The 20,428-nt window shown below is 37.0% G+C and overlaps 2 protein-coding genes across 2 annotated transcripts; both read right to left on the reverse strand.

Moving 5' to 3' along the window:
* Positions 1-1,812: 1,812 nt before the first annotated feature.
* Positions 1,813-2,427, reverse strand: LOC113693331 (GDSL esterase/lipase At5g03980-like). Its single transcript, XM_027211887.1, has 2 exons — positions 2,089-2,427; positions 1,813-2,046 (listed from the first exon to the last, which is right to left on the reverse strand). Exons 1-2 carry the CDS (start codon positions 2,425-2,427, stop codon positions 1,813-1,815), a joined length of 573 nt encoding a protein of 190 aa, XP_027067688.1.
* A 75-nt stretch (positions 2,428-2,502) lies between these two features.
* Positions 2,503-2,952, reverse strand: LOC113693336 (acetylajmalan esterase-like). The gene has a single exon (XM_027211894.1). It carries the CDS (start codon positions 2,950-2,952, stop codon positions 2,503-2,505), a length of 450 nt encoding a protein of 149 aa, XP_027067695.1.
* Between the last annotated feature and the right edge of the window lie 17,476 nt (positions 2,953-20,428).

Consider the following 20,428-nt stretch of genomic DNA (forward strand, 5'->3'; position numbering starts at 1 on the left):
AATCTTTTCAAGAGGGAGGGAGGGAATGATGAGGACATGCAAGTTGCCGGTCAAGTTCAAGATGATCCAATTCAATTTGGTTCCGTTACTGGCTCACTCGCAAACCAAGCTTAACAACCAAATCAACACATTAGTTCATGTTATTCGTTAATCAATTGAAGGTTCAAAGATGGTTGAAGATCTTAATCAAGAAGAACATTCAATTGTTACATTACTTCAAGTGATCCAGCAAGCTAGTCCCTAGAGTCATTTGTTTAGTCGTTGTTTAAATATTGCATTCGGCTAGCTTTTGTCTTAGATGCATGCCAAATTATTTAGTTGCTGTTTTGAGTTATTTTTCATGACTTTTCTAGTCATTTTTGAGGTTGTTAGGGTTGGCCAACTTAGGGAAGACTTAGGGGGCCGAATGGTCAACTAGTTTCCTAGTTGGAGTTGATTAAGTGTCTTGTAAATTCTATAAAAGAGTTAAAAACGTTTTTTCCAATAATAAATCGAATTTTCCAGCCAAATTGAGAGGTTGTCTCTTGGCTTTTTTGTGAGCTCCTTTTGAATACTTTAGAGGTTCTATTGAGTGTTCAACCTTGGCTTATCAATCAAGAATCACACTTGATTGTGACACCGTTCTACCAAAATCTCGGTTCGCTAACTCATTAGGTTGTGGGTTGAGATAATATCAAGAAGTTCGCATCTCGGGAGTTAGATTGGATCATAGATTTTTCGTTGCCAAACTTGAATATCACCATCACGATCCGGGTTTGTTGATCACGAGCTTCATATGCAACAGAGATTGTATCATATAGTGGTGACCGGAGCCGAACTCACCCAATGTTTTTTTACCAAAAAAATAAAAAGAAGTTTGGCTGTGTGGTTTAGGAATCAATGGTACATGGTTCAAAAAATTCACAAGACATCCGAAAGCAGAAGGTAGTTCACAGGACTAAAAGCGCCGAGGCTACAATGAGTGGGGCCAACATAGTAAACAAATCTCAGGAAATGAAAAGAAGGGGCACGGGAGGGCTGTGGGGAGGATGGAAATTATTTGGGGCCGATTATGCTATTTTTAAGGAGGGCAAACTGCATTTAAAATGTAAATTTTAAAATTAAAATCTTATATGAATTGAAACAATAAATTGAGGTCAAATGACATTTAAATATTTTATAAATAAGAAAAGCCACACAAACAAGAATCAGTTGATAGTGTGGTGCATTTGAGTTTGCGTATATTACAAAAAATAAAAACTGCCAAATTAACTAAACAATGGATTTGTAATTACAAATTAGTGAATTTACCAAACAAATTATGGTAACGTATACTTATGCTTAAAAGATAATATGTTATTGTAGATAAGATTAATTTTACAAGTATAATATAACTTCATTTACCGATTATTTTCTACACTTTGATTCAATGTAGACGTTTTTTTAATACGTATGCATGTTATCAATTGATTTATATCCTTATATATATGTGTGTGTGAGGTGATTCATTATTCATGTATGTTTCTATATATAAGTATGTATTTATGATATATGTAATTTCTGAGTATTTTATATATGTTTAGATGTGAATAATTGAATCTAATCGATATTTTTTTTTCGCCAAGAACTTGATAAAATTTTCATAATCTTGAACCTAGAATGATAAAAACTGAACTTTCAAAAAGTAAGTGCTGAAACAGTTGGTGACGAAATTAGTCCGTCACAAGGGCTTCCCATTAGCTAAACTAAACTACTGGATTGAAAAAGCAAATTCGGCATGAAGTAAAGTACCACTCTAGGAGCTTGAAGAACATAATAAAGTTATAGACTTGTTCAATGATGGCAGCGCAATTTCCAGAAAAGATCAGCTTGCAACCAATCCACTGTCATGCGGTAAGCCTCCTGTGTTAAATGAATTCCATCCCAGCTGATGTATCTTTCGGGATCAGGGCAAGTCGTAACACCTGGAAATCCACACATCCGTGTCTGATTGAAGTTGTACAGCCATCCAACTCCACAACAAGCTTTGTGTAGCTCGAAACCTTTAGGTTCACCTAGTTTGAGAAGCTGTTCATATGCAGCGCAGTAGTCTCCCTAGACGATTGTTACATGTGGGTACTCTTCTTGCAGCTTGGCAATCGCCTTCTTTAGGTGATCATTGTGGAAAGTTGCAAAGCTGTTTAACAGCCATATGCAATGATTCTGGTCGAACTCGTCTACTTCACTTTCTAGCCCAAACTTTGTAAGATAAATTGGCAGACAACCCATCGGAAAGTTTCCAGGAACCACTATTGTCCTTGCTCCAAAACTAATAACTTTCTCAACAGCATGCTTAATTTTGGCAACAACTAGAGGTACCAAGTCTTGAATCCTAAGCGTATCTCTAGCCTCATCAAAGTATTGAAGGAATGTATAATTATAATCGTTGCCGCCGATTTCACCCACCATAAATAGAGCGTTTTGAAGCTTCCTTTCACAATCGTTGTGGCAAAATTTGTGAAAGTGATATTTCATCCACTGAAGTTATACGTCAAGGGAACTGCTGGTCACTGGATTTCTAACATGATGACGGGCAAGAGCAGCTGATGATAGTACCGTAGCACCGGCTACGGCAAAATTTGCTACATGCTCAAAATTTTCCTTTGTGTCCTTGATCGAATTCACGAGAGGTAGACCCAGCGCCTGGGCAATGTAGTCAATCATAAGAAGCCCATTAGAGCAACGACCAGTGGCTTTGCGGTGGGAGAAGGTCTGACCGTAGGGGTTTCTGGCGAAAGGTAAAGCGGCTCCAAGTGGAGATTCCCTGATCAAATTCCCAGTGTCTGATATGGAGTCCCCAAGTTGGTACACTTGATCAAAATGGCAGGCACTCAGGAGAGGACTAGCATCAACGGATGGTGAAGGAGAAAGAAGCAGCAAAGCAGATGCAATAACAAAGAAAATAGCAGCAATGCTCAAGCCCTTGACAGCCATTATTGCTCAGAAAACAAAATGTTTTAACTAATCCGTGAGGCATGTAATATTACTACGTAGTACTATCAAGGTTGCTATGTAATTATATAGGATTGAGAAAGTGTTATAAACCTGTTGGAACTTGGATAAAAAATTCGAATCCGTAGGCGAAACCTAACTGGATTTGTTCTGCATATGTCAAACCAAAACAAAATACAGCCAAAGTAGCACAGTAATTTTTTTCGTAAAATTATCTCAAATAATTTACTATCTAAACGCACGCTTTATTATTTCTTTGCTTACTTCACGTTTTTCGACCCCACCCCTTTGACGAACTCGTATGTGGCTCTTCTGTTGCAACTGTTTTGCATTTTGCACCACAAATACACTTGATTTCACAGCACGCTTAGCTGTCAATCTCTCATTGCACACAATAGCCTTTCGTTATGTAGCTAATTCTGTAAACTACCCACCGTAGACGGATCCTTGTTGAGCTGTTTCCTTATGGACACTTGAATGACCGAAACGAAAGTGGTGTAAAACCATGACTGGCCCTTCGGGGACATCTCACAAAATTGGAACGTGACTGAAACAAAATGAGAAGTATACTGTTTAGGTAACCACAGATGGTCCCTTGGGACATCTCATAAAATTGGAAGTGACAGAAATCTAAGAGGTGTATTGATTTAGAGCAAATTATCTGATTGCCCTTCAAACTATTAGGTCAGTACACTTTTAGTCTTCCAGCAATTATTTGTATATTTTCAACCCTCAAACTCCTAAAAGCAAATACTTCTGATCATTTTTTCTATTCAAACTATTAAACCCAACGAACACTACACCATGCACAATACACAAGCAAAAATCTATTCAAAACTAGCAATATTCATATAAATTTGAGTCCAGATTTTGAATCTACTAAAAAACAGTCTAAAAGTGTAATTTCATCTAAATTTGATAACACTAGAGTAGTGATCAACAACGATCAATGGCCGATGATTGGCATGTCATAGTTGTAGTGGTGATTAGATGTGATTGGAGAAGATAATCAAAATCATGCCATTTTAAGGAAGATTTCATTAGGAGTAATAGTTGAAATTGACAGAAGGGGTTAGAGGGCTAAAAGGATACAAATAATAATTAAACTGATACGAACTTGATTCTCCAAGGACCGCTCGAGAAGAAGTCGAATCGATTAGGCAGTGGAAGGATCTATTTTAACTAGGTTATGGAACAATAACTACCTTACTAGGCCTAAAGAGAATCTGTTTCTGGAAACCTAGTAGATTGGTTATTGGTTTGAAAGAACAAGATGATGTGATCATCTTGCCTTGATCACCAAACTAAATACTGGATACAGTTCAAGAAGGACTTCGTGTTCCATCAAGGAACTCCATAAAAGGAGAAAAACTCACTTTTATTAATTCATCTCTAAAAAAAGTTGTCTTACAATGAAATAGAAGAGGCTTATTTATAGCTAAACCTAAAATACTAAAACTAATCCAGTTTGGACAAGAATTTAGTCACTTATTTTTCTAACTACTTTTAAATGGCTCAAATAACTCACATAGCTGGCCATATTTATTCATAATAATGACTAACTAATCAACTAAACAAGAAAAAATCAAGCAAAACAAAAGAAATTAAAAACTCGAAGATCACATAGCTGGCGCTCCATCCCCTCCACGACTTCATGTATTCCAATGGAGTCTTGAATATCATGGATTGGGTTGAAAAGGCTCTCAACCATCTTGACTCGAGCTAGTGATGGTCCTACTACTCGTATCATTCCCCTCATCTCGAAAGCGATTTGTCCTCGAATCGAGATTTGGCCAAAAGAAACTTGCGGTTGGGCAGATTTCCTTATGGCTGGAATTGGAAGCTAGAATTTCTGAAAATTTCCCTTTTTCCCAGGCAATTAAGGATTGGAAATAATAGCTTTAATAGACTCCCGAAGATGCTACGAATCGGACAGCAAAGGAAAGTTGAACACAATGGGAAAAGAAAAGTCACAGATTTACTAAACCTAAGTAGGCTAGGAATTGGAAACCTTAACGACTCTTCTATGACTTAACCACAGATGGATACCAAAAAACAAATAAACAAACACAAATATACGAGCCCGCCCGAAGGTATGAACTCGTATCCCACACGCCCAGGATCTAGACGAAGAAATCAAGTTGATTGCAAAATAACACTTGACCCTTCTAAACCCTAAGATTGTGAACCTTGAATCGAATCTCAACCCACAATCAAATGATTTAGTGAACCAAACGTATTGGTAGAAGAACGCCACAACCAAGGTGGATACTTGATTGATAAGTTTGAATTGAATAACTCAAGAGAACTCTCAAGTATTCAAGAAGGGCTCTCTTGGAGCAAGAAAAAAGTGATAACTCACATATTTCTGAAAAATTCTCGATAATGATAAACATTGGAAAAACTAGGCTATTTATAGCCTTACAATGACTCAAACCCTAATGTGGTTTGGACTAAAAATCCAACTAAGATTTGGCCTCTTTGAAGACTAAGCTGGCCGAATATTAACACTATAATTACACCACTAAAACCGCAATTAAATTGACAATTAAACCCTTCACTTGACACTACCAATAAACGACATCACTTACTAACAAAACAACTAACTAAACTAACTTGCTTCTACTCTTTATGAATGACAACAAGTTGTAGTAAAGTAACACCATCAATTCAGCTTTGAATAATCTTTATAGATTTCGAAGGGAGCCGGTTCTTCATGTTTGCATCATTCCCCTCCTCTTAAAAGTGATTTGTCCACAAATCGACGGTGCGGTTAGAGGACAGTAACGTTGAGAATAGATGAAGGACCACGAGCCAAACCATATGTTGTTTGGTCAGCCTCAGGTTGCTTTCGAACAAAGACATTTGCCAAGACAAGAACCAACTTGTGTATAACTTGTGGAAATTCCAGGTTGCACTCCAAAGCTCTCTTGTTAGCCTTTGGTCGTGGATTTGCACATTGGGACTTTGATTGTGCAAAGGTGTAAAATCCATCACTAGTTGACATTGATTTTGATCATCTTGCATGGACAAAACGGGAGCAATTTGTTATATGGATGAGGCACTAAATAACTCGTGAAGGACAGCTTTGGGATCTTGCTTGACACTCAAGTTCTCATCTTCCAATATATGAGGCAGCAAACATTTGAATTTCACTTCATGAGGGTTACTTGAACTAGCACAAGTTGAAGTTGACAAATTGAGCACTTGGCCACCAGCTTTTGGATGTGTGAATAAGCATGAAAGATCACCATTTTTAGCTGAAAAAAGCATGAAATCTAGTTGCAAGTCTTTAATCAAAGTTGAAAAATTTTAGGCAGCTTTACAACCTATAAAAATAAAATAACCTTCAACTTGAAACAAATTAGAAATTGGATAAAGAAGCAATGGAACATTATTAGCTAAATGGTAACAAGGTATAGAACAAGATTTAAATGCGAAAACTCCCTTTGACACTTCATTATTCCTTCAACTTGAGAAAGCATTGCTCGCTTTTTACACTTTCATTCAAAATTTGCATAAGAAATACAAGTGTTAGGATGGAAATTATGCTCAAAAGAAGGTAAAGATGATGAATGAACCATAGGTGGCAAATAAGAATCAAAATCTGAAATTCTCCCTTCATGGTGAGTTTGAATTAATTCCCCATTGGAATGGACAGATTTGAATTGAAATTGTTCCATGAAGTGATCACAAATAGATTTAACTCCTAGAAGACAAATTCCATGAAGGTATGGACAGATTTGATTTGAAATTGTTCCATAAAGTGATCCCAAATAGATTTAACTCCTAGAAGACAAGTGCCGATGTAGTGGCCGATGCTTTAAGTTGCCAAGTGCAAGTAGCAAGATTGATGATTAAAGAATTGCACTTGTTGGAAGAGATTAGTATTTGGAACCCTCGTCTCAAACCGAGAAAAGTGATTCTTGGGAACATTGTCGTGAAATCCATTTTGTTGGATCGTATCAAGGAGGCACAAGAGAAGGATTCTGAGGTGCAAAAGTGGTTGGAAAAAGTTAATAAGAGGGAAAAGTCAAATTTTAATCTAGGAATAAATGGTGTACTAAGGTTTCGAAACCACATAGTGGTGCCAAAGGATAAAGGGCTAAAAAGGGAAATCTTAGAATAAGCGTACCGATCTAAGTACACGGTACACCCTGGAGGAAATAAAATGTACCAAGATTTGAAGAGTCTGTACTGGTGGGAGAACATGAAGAAGAAAATTGCTTGGTTTGTCCATATTTGTTTGATTTCCCAGCAGGTTAAAGCCGAGCATCAGAAACCGTCTGGTTTACTACAACCTTTAGAGATACCCGAGTGGAAATGAAAAAATATCACCATGAATTTTGTATTTGGATTACCAAGGACACAAAGAGATCATGACACTGTTTGGGTAATAATAGATAGATTGACTAAATCGGCTCATTTTCTGCCGATTAGTATGAAGTACCCGTTGGAGAAATTAGCAAAGTTATATTTGGATGAGATTATAAGGCTACATAGGATACCTGTAAGTATTGTATTTGACCGAGACCCTCGGTTTGTTTCTCGATTCTGGCAGAAAATGCAAGAAATGCTAGGAACTAAGTTGAGTTTTAGCACTACATACCACCCCCAAACTGACGGACAGTCGGAAAGGATAATTCAGACCCTTGATGACATGTTGAGAACCTGTATTTTGGATTTGGGAGAAAGTTGGAGTAAGTATTTGACATTGGTGGAGTTTGCATATAATAATAGCTTCCATTCACCCATTCAAATGGCTCCGTATGAAACACTTTATGACCGTAAGTGTAGATCTCCGATATGTTGGGATGAAATAGGTGAAAGAAAGATTTTAGACCTAACTACAGTACCATGAATTGAAGAGGCGTATGAAAAGGTGAAATTAATACGTCAAAAGATTCAGACAACCCAGAGCCGTCAAAAGAGTTATGCAGATAATCGAAGGAAGGATTTGGAGTTTTCGGTTGGAGATCAAGTTTTCCTTAAAATCACGCATCTGAAAGCAAGTTTGATGGCAGGAAAAGGAAAGAAGTTGCAATCGAGATTTGTAGGACTTTATAAGATTCTTCAACTTGTGGGGAACGTGGCCTATAAGTTGGAACTGCCATCAAGTCTGTCTCGAATTCATAATATTTTTCACGTGTCTATACTCAAGAAGTACCACCCAGATCCCTCTCATGTACTGCAACCAAAAAATATTGAGATTGACGAGACACTGATGTATAACGAGAAACCGGTGAAGCTTTTGGATCGTAAGGTGAAGGAACTAAGGAATAAGTGAATTCCTCTGGTGAAAGTCCTATGGAGGAATCACGGAATAGAGGAAGCTACTTGGGAAGTAGAAGAGGAGATTCAAAAGAAATATCCAGATCTATTTCCGAATCAAGATATGAATTTCGTGGACGAAATTCTCTTAAGAGGGAGAGGATGTGAGGACTCATGTTTTATTTCTTAATTTAGTCATTTTATAATTATTTGCCCTAGCATTATTTGATTATTCTAGTATTGCATGAATTTTCCTTAAATTTCATTTTTTCGCGAGTGCGTCGAATGTTTCTCGAAAGTCGTGTCGGTCCGATTAATTGGAGGATTGAGGAATTAGTATTAGACTCATAAGTGTGAGTAATTATAGTGTTAAAAGAATTACCTTGGAGGATTAGTGTATAAGTGTACCAAACAAGAGAGAAAAGTGGTAGTACCAAACCCTATTTCGTACTTGAGGGTTGACTTTTGTGCACACTTTATGGCTACCTTTTTCATTCTTTCCCTCCAAGAAATCAAACCACAAAACCCTCACTCTCTCTCTCCTCACTCTCGGCCTACCCAAAGGAAAAGAAAAAGAAAGAGAAAGGCTTCAACTTCTTGCTCCAAGTTTGCTTGATTCACTCCATCCAACTCACAATCCCTTGGGTTCTTGCTCCAACTAGAAGAAAGGTGAAAGCTTGAGGTGTTGCTTGGTGATTTTGGTGGAAAAATCTGGTCTTCATCTAGGGTTTAAAGGGTAATCACTTCATCTCCTTAACCTTTCAAATTTTGCAAAGATTGATGGTTAGTTTTCATGGGTTTGAAACCCTAATGAAGTTTTAAGGCTAGTGGACTTGAGGAAACATTTATCTTGCTTTAAATCCTAAACTAGATGTCTTGAGGAGGCCTTTAGGTAGCTGACTGAGGCTATATTGTTTGATTATTGTTGTTTATGTGATGAATGAGATGATTATGGTTAGAAAGTGGAGAGAAAGTTGGAAAAATTGTGAAAGGAAAGCTAGCCAAAATTCTGTCCATGTTGTCCAGCTTTTAATTAGAAATTTTGTTGCTTGTTTGGCTGTTAAAGTGACCGATATATGTTGTACTATGTGTGTAGAAAGTGTCTTTCAAAGATCATGTCGATTGCTTGTATAATACTTGAGTTTTGGAAAAGTTGAAATCTGGAAATTCGCTAGCAGGGTAACCAGACAGTGGTTCTTTGTCTGAACATAACTCTTTGTACAAAAGTTGAAATTGAGTGCCGTTTGTGGCATTCAAAACTAGACATTCACAGCTTTCAAACAGTATAAGAATCCCCTACTAGTTCCTTTTGAGCAAACTGTGGTGAGTCGGCAAAGTGGACTGTCCTGCTTTGCCTGTCTGTCCGAGAACAACTGGGAAGCTGCATCTTGTGGCTCAATTTTGTCTTACTTGTACAAAGATTTTGAAAATGATGCCTTCTGATGAATTGTATCATTTTGAACCTAGTTTCTAACGCCATAAATTATTTTTAATTTGGAGTTGTGTAGAGTTAGATATGGTTTGATTTCAAAACTGCAACAAATCTGGAAACTGAAACATTTTCCCTTCCCTGCTGACTGAATAGTCAAATCTGTTTTGGGGTGTTTTATTTCGAAAATTTTAGTGTCAATTACCCATAAATTGCTCATTAAATGTTCTTGAACCTTGGTTTAAAAAATGGAGCGAATTGGGGCTGATTTCGTTGGACAAAACATTCGAAAAAGAAAGAGAGATAGGGTTGGCAGATTAGCTTTGAGAAATTTCACAAACTTGGGTTGTTTTGTTAACTGCCTTCCCGTGTGAGTTTTTGCTTAAATTTTGATAGAGAGGTATTCCATATATGGAAGTTTAAGTGTACTAAATTTGGCATAATTTCAATGCCATTTCGATACCCAAATAATGCCCCAAAGATTGCTCTTCAAAGCTGGAAATCAACTGATCAGGTCGTGAAAATCAACCGACTTCAAACTTTTATATCTTGTTGCTCAAAACTCCAAATTAAGTTCTGCTTGTTGCATTTAAAACTTTATTTGGGACCCTTATCGTGTTATAAATTTTAGAGACTGATTCACTTCCTGTGAATTTTTCCTAATTTCCAAACATTGCTGAAAACCAAGACTGGTTGTGTTTTGTCTTCATGAATCAGCAACTTTGAGCTGAAAAATGAATGCTTTCTATTTGGAATCTTGAAAGGGTGTTTTCTGAGAACTTTTAGTACTTTTAATCTAGTTTCCAACGGTATAAAGTTTTCCATTTTTGGATGGACCAAACTCAAGATTTAATTTTTCAAATTTTGTCGCGTAAAGCAGAAAATTTCTGATTTCGTAGGAAATGAGCTTTTAAGAACTTTTTACTTTCTTTTGATATTGATAGTCCGTTTTATACCCGATCCCATGAAGGATACAAGTTTTTCTTGTGACTTTAAATCCTTACTTTTGAATCTTGAATTTCAATAGAGAAAAGCCCTCTTGTGGCATTGTTCTACGTTTAAGCGAATGCACTTTCTTTCTTGAATGATAAGTGGTCGTGAGTTTACGTGAGTGAAGTATGGTCCCTGTTTCTTTAGGTGTTCAAGCGAGTCTTGAACAGAATCTCGGAGGGGACAACTAAAGACTTTACTCGTTCAATTACTTTTGAATTGGTGAGTGTCAAGTGTATGAATTGTTGTATTTACTTGATTAATCTTACTCGTATATGTGAACATGACTTGTTGAGTCGAGTGTGTAATTTATCGCACTCGTTCTCTTTTACTTGATTAAATAATTAACTTGCTCATACATGAAATTATACTCATGTTTGACTCAATGTCGATTGGAGTTAATCTCATCGACTTATACGTGTACTCGTGGGGGACGCCCAAATCTCATTGGCTAACCTTGCATCTCGAGCCGGCGTGGGCCTGGTCGAGAAGCTCGATGAACCATGAGAATATTAAAACAAAACTTGATCTTTTGAGATCTTGTTTGGCATACTCGTGTAGTATCACCCTTTTCGTGCGTGTTTGGTTACGGATTCGAGAGGGTACAATGATGGTTGGAGGAAGTAAGTGGAGCTTCTACGGACTTAATACCTACCCAGTTGACGGAGTGTCATCACGTGGAGATATTGGATCGAACCTTGACAAAGCAAGTGGAATTTGGCTCTTGAGAGCTCCCGTATCCTTATTAATCGTGTTTTATTGTCAATTATGAATTACTTGAACATTCTAACTTTAATTCTTGTACAATGTTATTGCTACTTGAACTATGTGTTTGCATGTTTTTCTTGGCCTCATTGAGCATTCGCTTACCCCATTAGTTTGTTTTCCTTAATAGGAGCTCGGATTGGAAAGAATTTTGGAAAAGCTGACCTGATTACTTTTAATTAGAATTTTTGGATGTAATTGATTAGTCGACTTCTAGTGATTGTATTTTGGGGAAAGTTGATGTACTTTTGGTAACATATGATGTAAGATTTGAATGTTTCATTAAGGAAGCGACTTTTCTTTACTTCGACCTTTATTAATTGGTTGTTTATCCTTAAGTTTGAATTAGACTTGTATCAAGTCCTGGCGAGAGTTAGGCAGGCGTTCCGCGGATACCCTTGGGTTCGCCCTAGGGAGAAGTGGGGGTGTCACAAAAGTTCATTTCATGAGTTTACCTAGTTAAAAAGTCAAAATATAGTCGGCTATTTTTATTGTCGAAAGTTGAAACAGGGGATTGACCAATTAAGGGTATTTTTATCATTTATCAATCTAAAGAACTCCAAATTAGATGATTATTGATGTATTGGAAAGCTAACGCAAAGAGGTACAATGTTTATGCTTTCGACAAGAGTTAGTTCGGCCTCCATCATTGAGAAAATATTAGTTGAATTTAGTGCAAAAACAAAATAATGTTGAAGACTGATAAGAAAAGTGTAAACTTGCAGTGGAGGACAATATGTGACCCCGTACACGACCTTAACCCGCGTTTTGAGGATGCGCATTCATATTTTGCCTGCTTTACAGTTAGAACTAGTTGTACTTCAACTTACAGTTCTTTTCTACTGCTTTGGACCAATTTCCTGAATGAATTTTAGCTGGAAAGTGCATGAAGTATCTTGGAAATTTGGAAAAATAACTTTTGCGAATCTCAAGACAGAATTTGCACAACTTGAAATATGATTGCTTGGAGTTTTAATTCTCTATGCCTTTGTTGAGCTTGTTTGACAACTTTGGAAGGTTAGAGATACTACCAAAATATAGTCTTCACTAGTTTTTCTTAGTTCATTAGTATAGTATAGTTAGTGTAGTTTATCCATCTTGTACTTGTAGTTAAATTTGGATGAAGAATTAAGGAGCAAGATGGAGAGTTTGGAACTCATGTGACAAGCGTGACTTCTCTCCTTTCACTTTCTTTTTTCTATTTGAGTTCATGTTTAATTATAATACAAGTATGATCTTTTCTTTCATTCTCTTTATGTTTAGCTAAAGTTTATGTTTAGAGTTATAGATGAACTTTTTATATTTTGTTTGTGATATTTACTTGGTTATTTAATGATATTATTTTAAACAAATTATTCAACACTTTTGCTTTTCTGATCATTGTTAATTGGCCATTAATTGTGATAATTTTAAGGTGTTAAATTTACAATGAGAATTATGATTTGACACTAGTTCAAGGAAATGCTAAACCTAGGGATTTACTCACGAAAGTAGAGATGCACCTTTGTAACTTTAGTTGCTTGTTTCATGTAATTTCATAGAAGAAATAATCTTGCAGTTAATTTTATAACCGCGAGAGTAGGTATGATTTAGATACAGGTATAGGTGATTAACTACGAGAGTAGGTTTTATATATACATTAGGAAATTACGTCATAGCTAACTAAGATAATAACATTCAATTAAACGGTAATTTCATTTACAAGAGTAATGAGAAATTCCATAATTCTAAGAGTTGTCTATTATTTTTTTATTACTTTTATTTCATGTTCATAGTGTAGATTTAATCTCTTGTAGTTGCGATGGTCTAAATGATAAAGCAGTTTGAAAATCATTTCTAATTGACAATCTTTTCTATGGATTGACATCTAATATGCCTGTACTCGATAAACAATCTGTATATTTGCAAAAAAAGGTATTTAGATTTTATTATAATTTGGTGCATGGTAGAACCTCATCAAGTTTTTGGCACTGTTACCGGAAAAGAATTTATCCAGTGTTTTGTTTAGACAGTTTAGACAGTTTTACTTGCTTTTCTTGTTTTTTTGTGTCAAATGTTTTGTTTGTTATGTTTAGTATATTGTTGAGCCTTTTGTTTTGTGTTTAGTGTCTTTTTTTTTTGTGTTTTTTAAACTATTCTTCTTGACTAATCCTGTTTGAGATTATTTGAAAGTATTTTTAGGTTATAACAAGGATAGTAAACAAGAGTGGATAAAATCTTGAGAGAAGGAAATTTGACAATGGATTATAATTTTCAAAATTACAACTATGGAGGTAATCAAAGGATGTCCGAAGGTATGACTTTTGAAGATAACTTAAGGAGTTTAAAGGCTAAACTTGATTTTCTAACATTAAAAGTTCAATTGGACATCATTACAAATATACTTGAAAGAAAGAGGAATGTTAATGTTTTCAATTCTAATCATGTAATTTGTGACTTGTATGGAGGTTATTATGCTACTCATACATATAGGCAAGTACAAAATATAGATTATTATAATGAATTTGGACATTGCAATCCTTGTTTTAATCAATATGCTCCTAATTGGGGTAATTCTTATGCTTATAGTTGGCATAATCAATATGGATATAATGCTTCTCCGTGGTTTTAAGATTACTAATCTGAATTTGTCCAACTTCAATCAAAACCAACTTGGGAGTTAGCTATTGAAAGGTCAGCTTATGCACCTTTGTCTTGGAAATTAGCAATTGAAAGGTTAGCTAGTGCGACTTCCGACTATTTTGATAAGGTTGAAGATAGACTAGATGAATTAGCTTCTTACTTTGGTAGAATTGAAGATCGATTGCATGCTTTGTGTGAAGTTATATCTTCTAATAATATGCAAGTTGACACTACTGTGAATGGTGGGAATGTTAAATGTGAAAGTGGATTGTATTTTGACAAAAATGATGAACCTAATTTGTGTTCCAATAACGAAATGCCTATTTCATATGATAATACCTTTGGAATGAAGTTTAAACCTCAAAAGGCAAGCATGAATGATGTATACACATCCTCTCTTGAGGAGTATGTTGAAAATAAAGGTTCTGTGAGGACTCGTAAAAATTATTATTTTCGACTCCTATTTTTTTTTATTTAATTATTTATCAGAATATTTGCTCCGATTATTATTTTCTAACCTTATTAGATTTAAATATATGGAATTATGACTTCATTATAGTTTTAAAGTGACCCGTTTCAAAAATTAATTTTTGAAAGCTCGATTAATGGAAAATAGTGAAAACGTGTTTGAAAATTTTAGCCATTGGGAGTACAATAAACTCAAAAAATTGGAGACATGTGCAATGGTCCTAAAATAGGTAATTTTAGGTTTAAGTACTCAAGTGATAGTTAGTGGTACGATCGTTATAAGAATTTCTCGAAAGTTTCACTCTATTGCGCCTAAATTGGAAATACGTGTTTTCATGTGCGCGATTAATTGAGGGACTTTAGACCATTATTTTGGGACAATTAAGAGTGAATAATATTTATATGAATATAAGCACATTAGAGGTTCAGTGTACTAGTGAAATAAACTCGAAAGGAATCGAGCACAAAACGCGCTACGCGCACTATTAGAGAGTTGACTTTTGCACGAATATGGGCCACACAAATGAATCTTCCTTAGGAAGCTAAATTTGATCAAAATACTCTCTCTCCTCACCTCTCTTTGGCCGGCCAACTCAAGGGAAAAGAACACCATTGTTCTTCAAATTTTCTTCACAAAACTTCACCAATTTTCATCCAACTTACACCAAATTTCACACATACTTAGCTCTACACTTGGAGACCTTATTAAGCTGCAAAAAGGAACTAACATTCACGATTTTGCTGGAGCAAAAAGGACCGAAAATCACTGCCTTGGACATCAACTAGAGTAAGTGATGATCTAAACCTAGAAACTTGATTTATAGAAGTTGATTTACACTTATGAGTTTAGTTATTCATGTGGGTGGCTTGTTATTGTTGGAAAATTTTGAAGGTGGGCTCTATGAACTCCCACACTTGGATTGATGGCTGATGTGATGCTTGATGATGGATTTAATGTTGGTTTAGTGCTCAAATTGGTAGATTAATGGTGCCTAGCTAGTATAAACTTCAAGGATTGCATGGCTAGAAAAGTTTCCAATTCTGCCCCTGTTTTGATCGTGCCTCTTTTTGTGAAATTCTGAGGTTTTGATGGCTTGTATATGATGTTTATATATTGTATAGATGGTGTATAAAGTTTCATGGAAAAATATTGAGGTTTGGTTGGTCAAATGGATTAATCTTGCAAAGCTGGTAAACCTGGAAAATTTTTCCTGTAATGCTCAGACAGCTTTCTTGTTTCGTCCATAATTCTGTGCTCCGATGTCGAAATCAAGTGCGTCAGTGGCAATTAAAACTAGACATTCCCATCTTTCCAACGGTATAAAATGCAACCCCTAATTCCACTCGAGTATTCCGTACCAACCGTTTAAAGATGTTTATCCCGTTTCTCTGTTTTCCTGGAATGAAGTTCAGAAGCTACAACTTGAGACTCGAATTTGAGCTAGTAGTGTGCTAAATTTCAAAATGATTTCTTCTGTGAAATTATAGTTCTATGAATTTTTTTTCTAATGCCACCAACCATCCTTAATTCCTAGTTGAATTGGGTGATTTGTGATCAAAATACGAAACCTGCCCTGTTCTTGAAAACCCTAAATGTTGGGCAAAATTGATGCTAGACTTGGTATGGACTTGCCAATTGAATTTCTTGGAGTTAAAACACTTACCAAATGTACCATGAATGTTCCTTAGGTTTTTCCTACACAAATGAATCATGTTTGAAGGATTTTCCCTGGTCAAATGTTTGGAATGGAAAACAAAAAGCTCAAGGCAGTTCTGCCTTAGGATTTTTCGAAACTTTGGATGTTTGGTTGCCTACCTTCCCGAAGGTATTTTTTCATGAAATTTGGTAGAGGGACAAAACTTATATGGTGGTATTATACTACTAATTTTGGTGTTATTCTGAGACCGTTTCATGGCTCAAATAAATTTCCAAAGTTCAAGATTTGATTTTGGAAAACCCTTGTTTAAGAAGGAAATTTGGATAACTTTGAGCTACCGTATCTTGGTACTCAAAACTCTGTTTCTCGTTCCGCTTGTTTTCTTGTAAACTTGGATTACAACACCACTAGAGTTGCAAATTTCAAAGGCTAGTTCCAATCAACTGAATTTTGCCAAATTTTCAAATTTGGCCAAAAACCAACTTAAATCTGCCTTATGAACCAAAACAACGACTTTGAACTCATTTTTGAATATTTTCTATTTGGAATCTTAGAGAAGTGTATTCTAGGAACTTTTAGTACTTTGAAAGAGGTTTCCAACGGTACCAAGTTTTCGAATTTTGGACTTGTAAAGAATGAGATACGATTTTTCAAAAATCTCGTACCACAACTGAAATTTCCGAATTTTAAGGAAATGGGGATTTTTGAATTCTCCTTATTCCTTTGATGTTACTTGAACGTATTAAACTTGATTTTCAAGATGAAACCTCAATTGCTTTTGTGCTTTAAAATCCCATCTTTGAACCCCGATTTACGAGTGGTTGGGATTCGTTTTCTTTGAGATTTTCTTAGATTGTGCATTAAGTACAATCTTTGTAATAATTGGGGGTTTTGAGTGATAAATCCTTATTAATTGCTCAGGCACACAAGAGGAACTTCAAGAGGATCTCACGGTGGACGCTTGAACTTCGAGTGCCGTTTCTTCTTATTTACTTGGTGAGTGTCAAGTGTGTGTTACTTGAACTCCTGTGAACCAGATACATGTTTACTTGTTATTGATACTTGAGATTTTAAAATTCGAGACGGGGGTGTACTTTATCGCACCCGTTCTCACTTGAAATAAATGACTCGCACTTGAAATACTCGAATGTCTCAATTGCTTACACATGTTACTTGCTTACTTGACTTGAAATAGTATGCTTATGGCTGCATACGTCGTTGGAGTGAATCTCCTCGACACTCGAACATGCTTGGGGGACGCCCACATCTCATTGGCGAACCTTGGACTCGAGCCGGCATGGGTCTGGTCGGGCTCCTTGGTAAACCATGGAAAAAAAATTGAAAAGCTTGATCTAGTAAGAGATCTTGTTTGGCATACTCGAGTAGTATTGCCTTAAACAAATGACAGGCAGGCCCAAAACAGGGGTATGTAAGGTGAAAGAGGACAGGTTAAGTGAAATTCTACGGACCAAACCTACCCGAGTGACGGAGTGTCAACTCGTGGAGGTTATTGATCGTGCAAATGGAACATAGCTCCTGAGAGCTCCAGTATCCTTGAATTGTTTGTGGTTACTTACCTTGTAAATTGTTAATCATTGGATATATTATTGCTCGACTTGTCAATCTGGGATTGTTATTTGAACAATGTGTTTGCATGTGTGTTCTTGGCCTCACGAGCGTTTTGCTCACCCTGTAGATTTGTTTTCCTTAACAGGTTTGGGCTTGAATGGGACTCGGAGGAAATTCCCATTTTGAGTATTTTGTGGACTTTTGTAATAAGGTTCAAATTCTTTTGGCTAGACATTTTAGCTATTGTATATTTTGGGATGTATTTGGAAACCCGTTATATGGATTTGGTAATTGTTAAATATTGTTAAACTTGAACGCTTCCGCACTAATTGCATTTATATTATCTGGGTGTGATGTCTAGTACCGTTATAAGTTTGAACGTAAATTGCTTGAGTCCTGACGAGAGTTGGGCAGGCGTCCCGCGGATACCCTTTGGTTCGCCTTAGGGAGAAGTGGGGGCGTCACAGTTGGTATCAGAGCGCTAGGTTAGCACTAGGTTAGAGATCTATATGAGAGACATATTAGATACTCTACCCTTAAGACCTGAGACCGGATAATTAAGTTATACCTTAAGGGGTATTTGAGGCATACTAGTGATTGGATTATGCATGCATAAACGACGTCCGGACTGGATAGTGATTTAATTTCTAATCTGAAAGGTGCTATTATTTTGTAGGGATGGAAAACGGAAATGGATTTCCGACAGCTAACGGGAATAGCCATGCGAATGGTCATGTAGTGCCTCCTAGGCCTATTTTCTACCGAGTACTAGGTGGGGGAGCTCGAGTACGCTACTCCCCATCTGACAGATATCCCCGATGTTCGTGTAGGATGACCTTTGCCTACCCGAACCACCTCGTGCTTGCTTTGGACGATGAGCGTCGTCAGTTAGTGGATCTTAATCGGGATTTATAGGCTGAGGTGGACGAGTTTAGACAGATGGTTAGCGCTCAGGGCGAGAGGATCGCCGAGTTTGAGGAGGTGATAGAGGGTGAGGTAGCTACAGCTGCTGTTGTTAATGGGGAGCTCCAGAGTACTAGGGCTCACCTTACTAGGTTGAGGGAGGAGGTTCGTGATAGGGCTTCCGGGATCCTAGCTGATGCCACTAGGCTAGTGGATGAGGCGATGGGTGTGAGGAGGAGGAGGTTCCTCCTGATAGTCCTACTGCGGATTAGGTCTAGATTGATTGACCTTTCTTTTGGCCCTTTTGACTAGTACAGCTAGAGTTAGTAGGGGTGATGCTAAGTGTTGAGACCATTGTATTTTGCATGACTGTGTGGCTTATTTTTGAAGCACTTGCTTTTACTTTAGTTCTCTATAACTAAAAGTACTCTTGTGGCACCTGTGTGCTATATTTTTGTGACTACCCCATAACTTGCTAATTGTATGAATTTGATATGCTAATGAATGTAAATTATTGTTATTTCCAATATTTTCTTGATTTGTTCCTGCTTTCTACTTTGCATCACATAATTGACTTATTTCTTGCACTAAACACGCCTAGGTTATGGAAGGGCTAAGAAGGGGTCGAGACTGTGGTCGAGGCCGTGGGCGAGGGAATAGACAGGCCCAACCTCAGGGAAATAACCAGGGATCGGCAACTGGACCGACTCAGGGCCAGGAAAATATTGAGGGTAATCAAGTGGCTACTGCCATTAACAGGATGACTGATATCCTAAAACGCTTAGCTGATAGACAAGGTCCTTGATTGCTTAACCAAACTGGGGGACATGATAGGGGTGAGGATAGAGCCTTAGAGAGGTTTTTAAAATTTAACCCACCTAAGTTCCTTGGCGAACCTGATCTTGAGGTAGCGGAGAATTGGTTAGAAAGGATGACCAACATATTCGCTGCTTTAAACTACACTGAGGATAGACGAGTGAATTTTGCAGCTTTCCAGTTTGAGGGAGTAGCTCGTGCTTGGTGGGACATGGTGAAAGGAAAATGGGAAAGAGTTCAAACCCCATGGACTTGGGAGAATTTTACGATGGAGTTTAATGAAAAGTTTCTTCCACCCTTCATCCAGGAGAAGAGGGAGGATGAATTTATCAAGTTGAAACAGGGGACCCTTAGTGTAGCGGAGTATGAAGAAAAATTCACTAAACTTTCAAAGTACGCCCCTGAATTGGTAACTAATGAACGGAAGAGGATAAGGCGATTTGTACAAGGGCTCAATGTGAAAATTCAGGAGGGTTTGGCCGCAGCCCAAATCTCTACATTTACTGAAGTTTTAGAGAAGACACAAAGGGTTGAGAGTGCAAGATTTCAAGTGAGAGACTTTCACAATAGAAAGAGACATTTTTCTGGCTCTGCATCCGGGCAGGCTGGTAGGAGTGCACCACCTTCCAAAATGGAAAGAGGAGCGGGAGGAACAAGGATTGCTGGAGCTTCTAGGGGAGCTCTGTCTAGAGGAGGTCGTGGTGGCTCAACTCAAGTTAGGGGAGCGCCTTCTACTGGTTCGGCAGTAACCCCTCAGGTTTGTCGCGCCCCATTTTTTATAAGAAAAATAAATGGTTTAAAAAGTGAATTTTTTATTTGAAAAATGAATTTTAATTTACAAAGGAAATGAAGAAAAAATGGGTCTAAATAGGACTTGAAAATGCGACGATTTGACCCAAAATAATAGTTTAAAAAAGGGTTTTGAAAAAAAAAATCGGAGTCGCCACTTGGTATTGAGTTAAGGTGT

This window comes from Coffea arabica, chromosome 1e, assembly GCF_036785885.1.
Source record: "Coffea arabica cultivar ET-39 chromosome 1e, Coffea Arabica ET-39 HiFi, whole genome shotgun sequence".
In the NCBI taxonomy this organism is placed as follows: Eukaryota; Viridiplantae; Streptophyta; class Magnoliopsida; order Gentianales; family Rubiaceae; genus Coffea; species Coffea arabica.

Excerpts from the sequence above, each read along its gene's own strand:
- LOC113693331 (XM_027211887.1), bottom strand. The coding sequence starts at position 2,427 with ATGGTGGGTGAAATCGGCGGCAACGATTATAATTATACATTCCTTCAA. Across the intron at positions 2,047-2,088 it reads TGCAAGAAGAGTACCCACAT|CTTCTCAAACTAGGTGAACC; the intron begins GTAACAATCGTC and ends GCATATGAACAG.
- LOC113693336 (XM_027211894.1), bottom strand. The coding sequence starts at position 2,952 with ATGGCTGTCAAGGGCTTGAGCATTGCTGCTATTTTCTTTGTTATTGCA.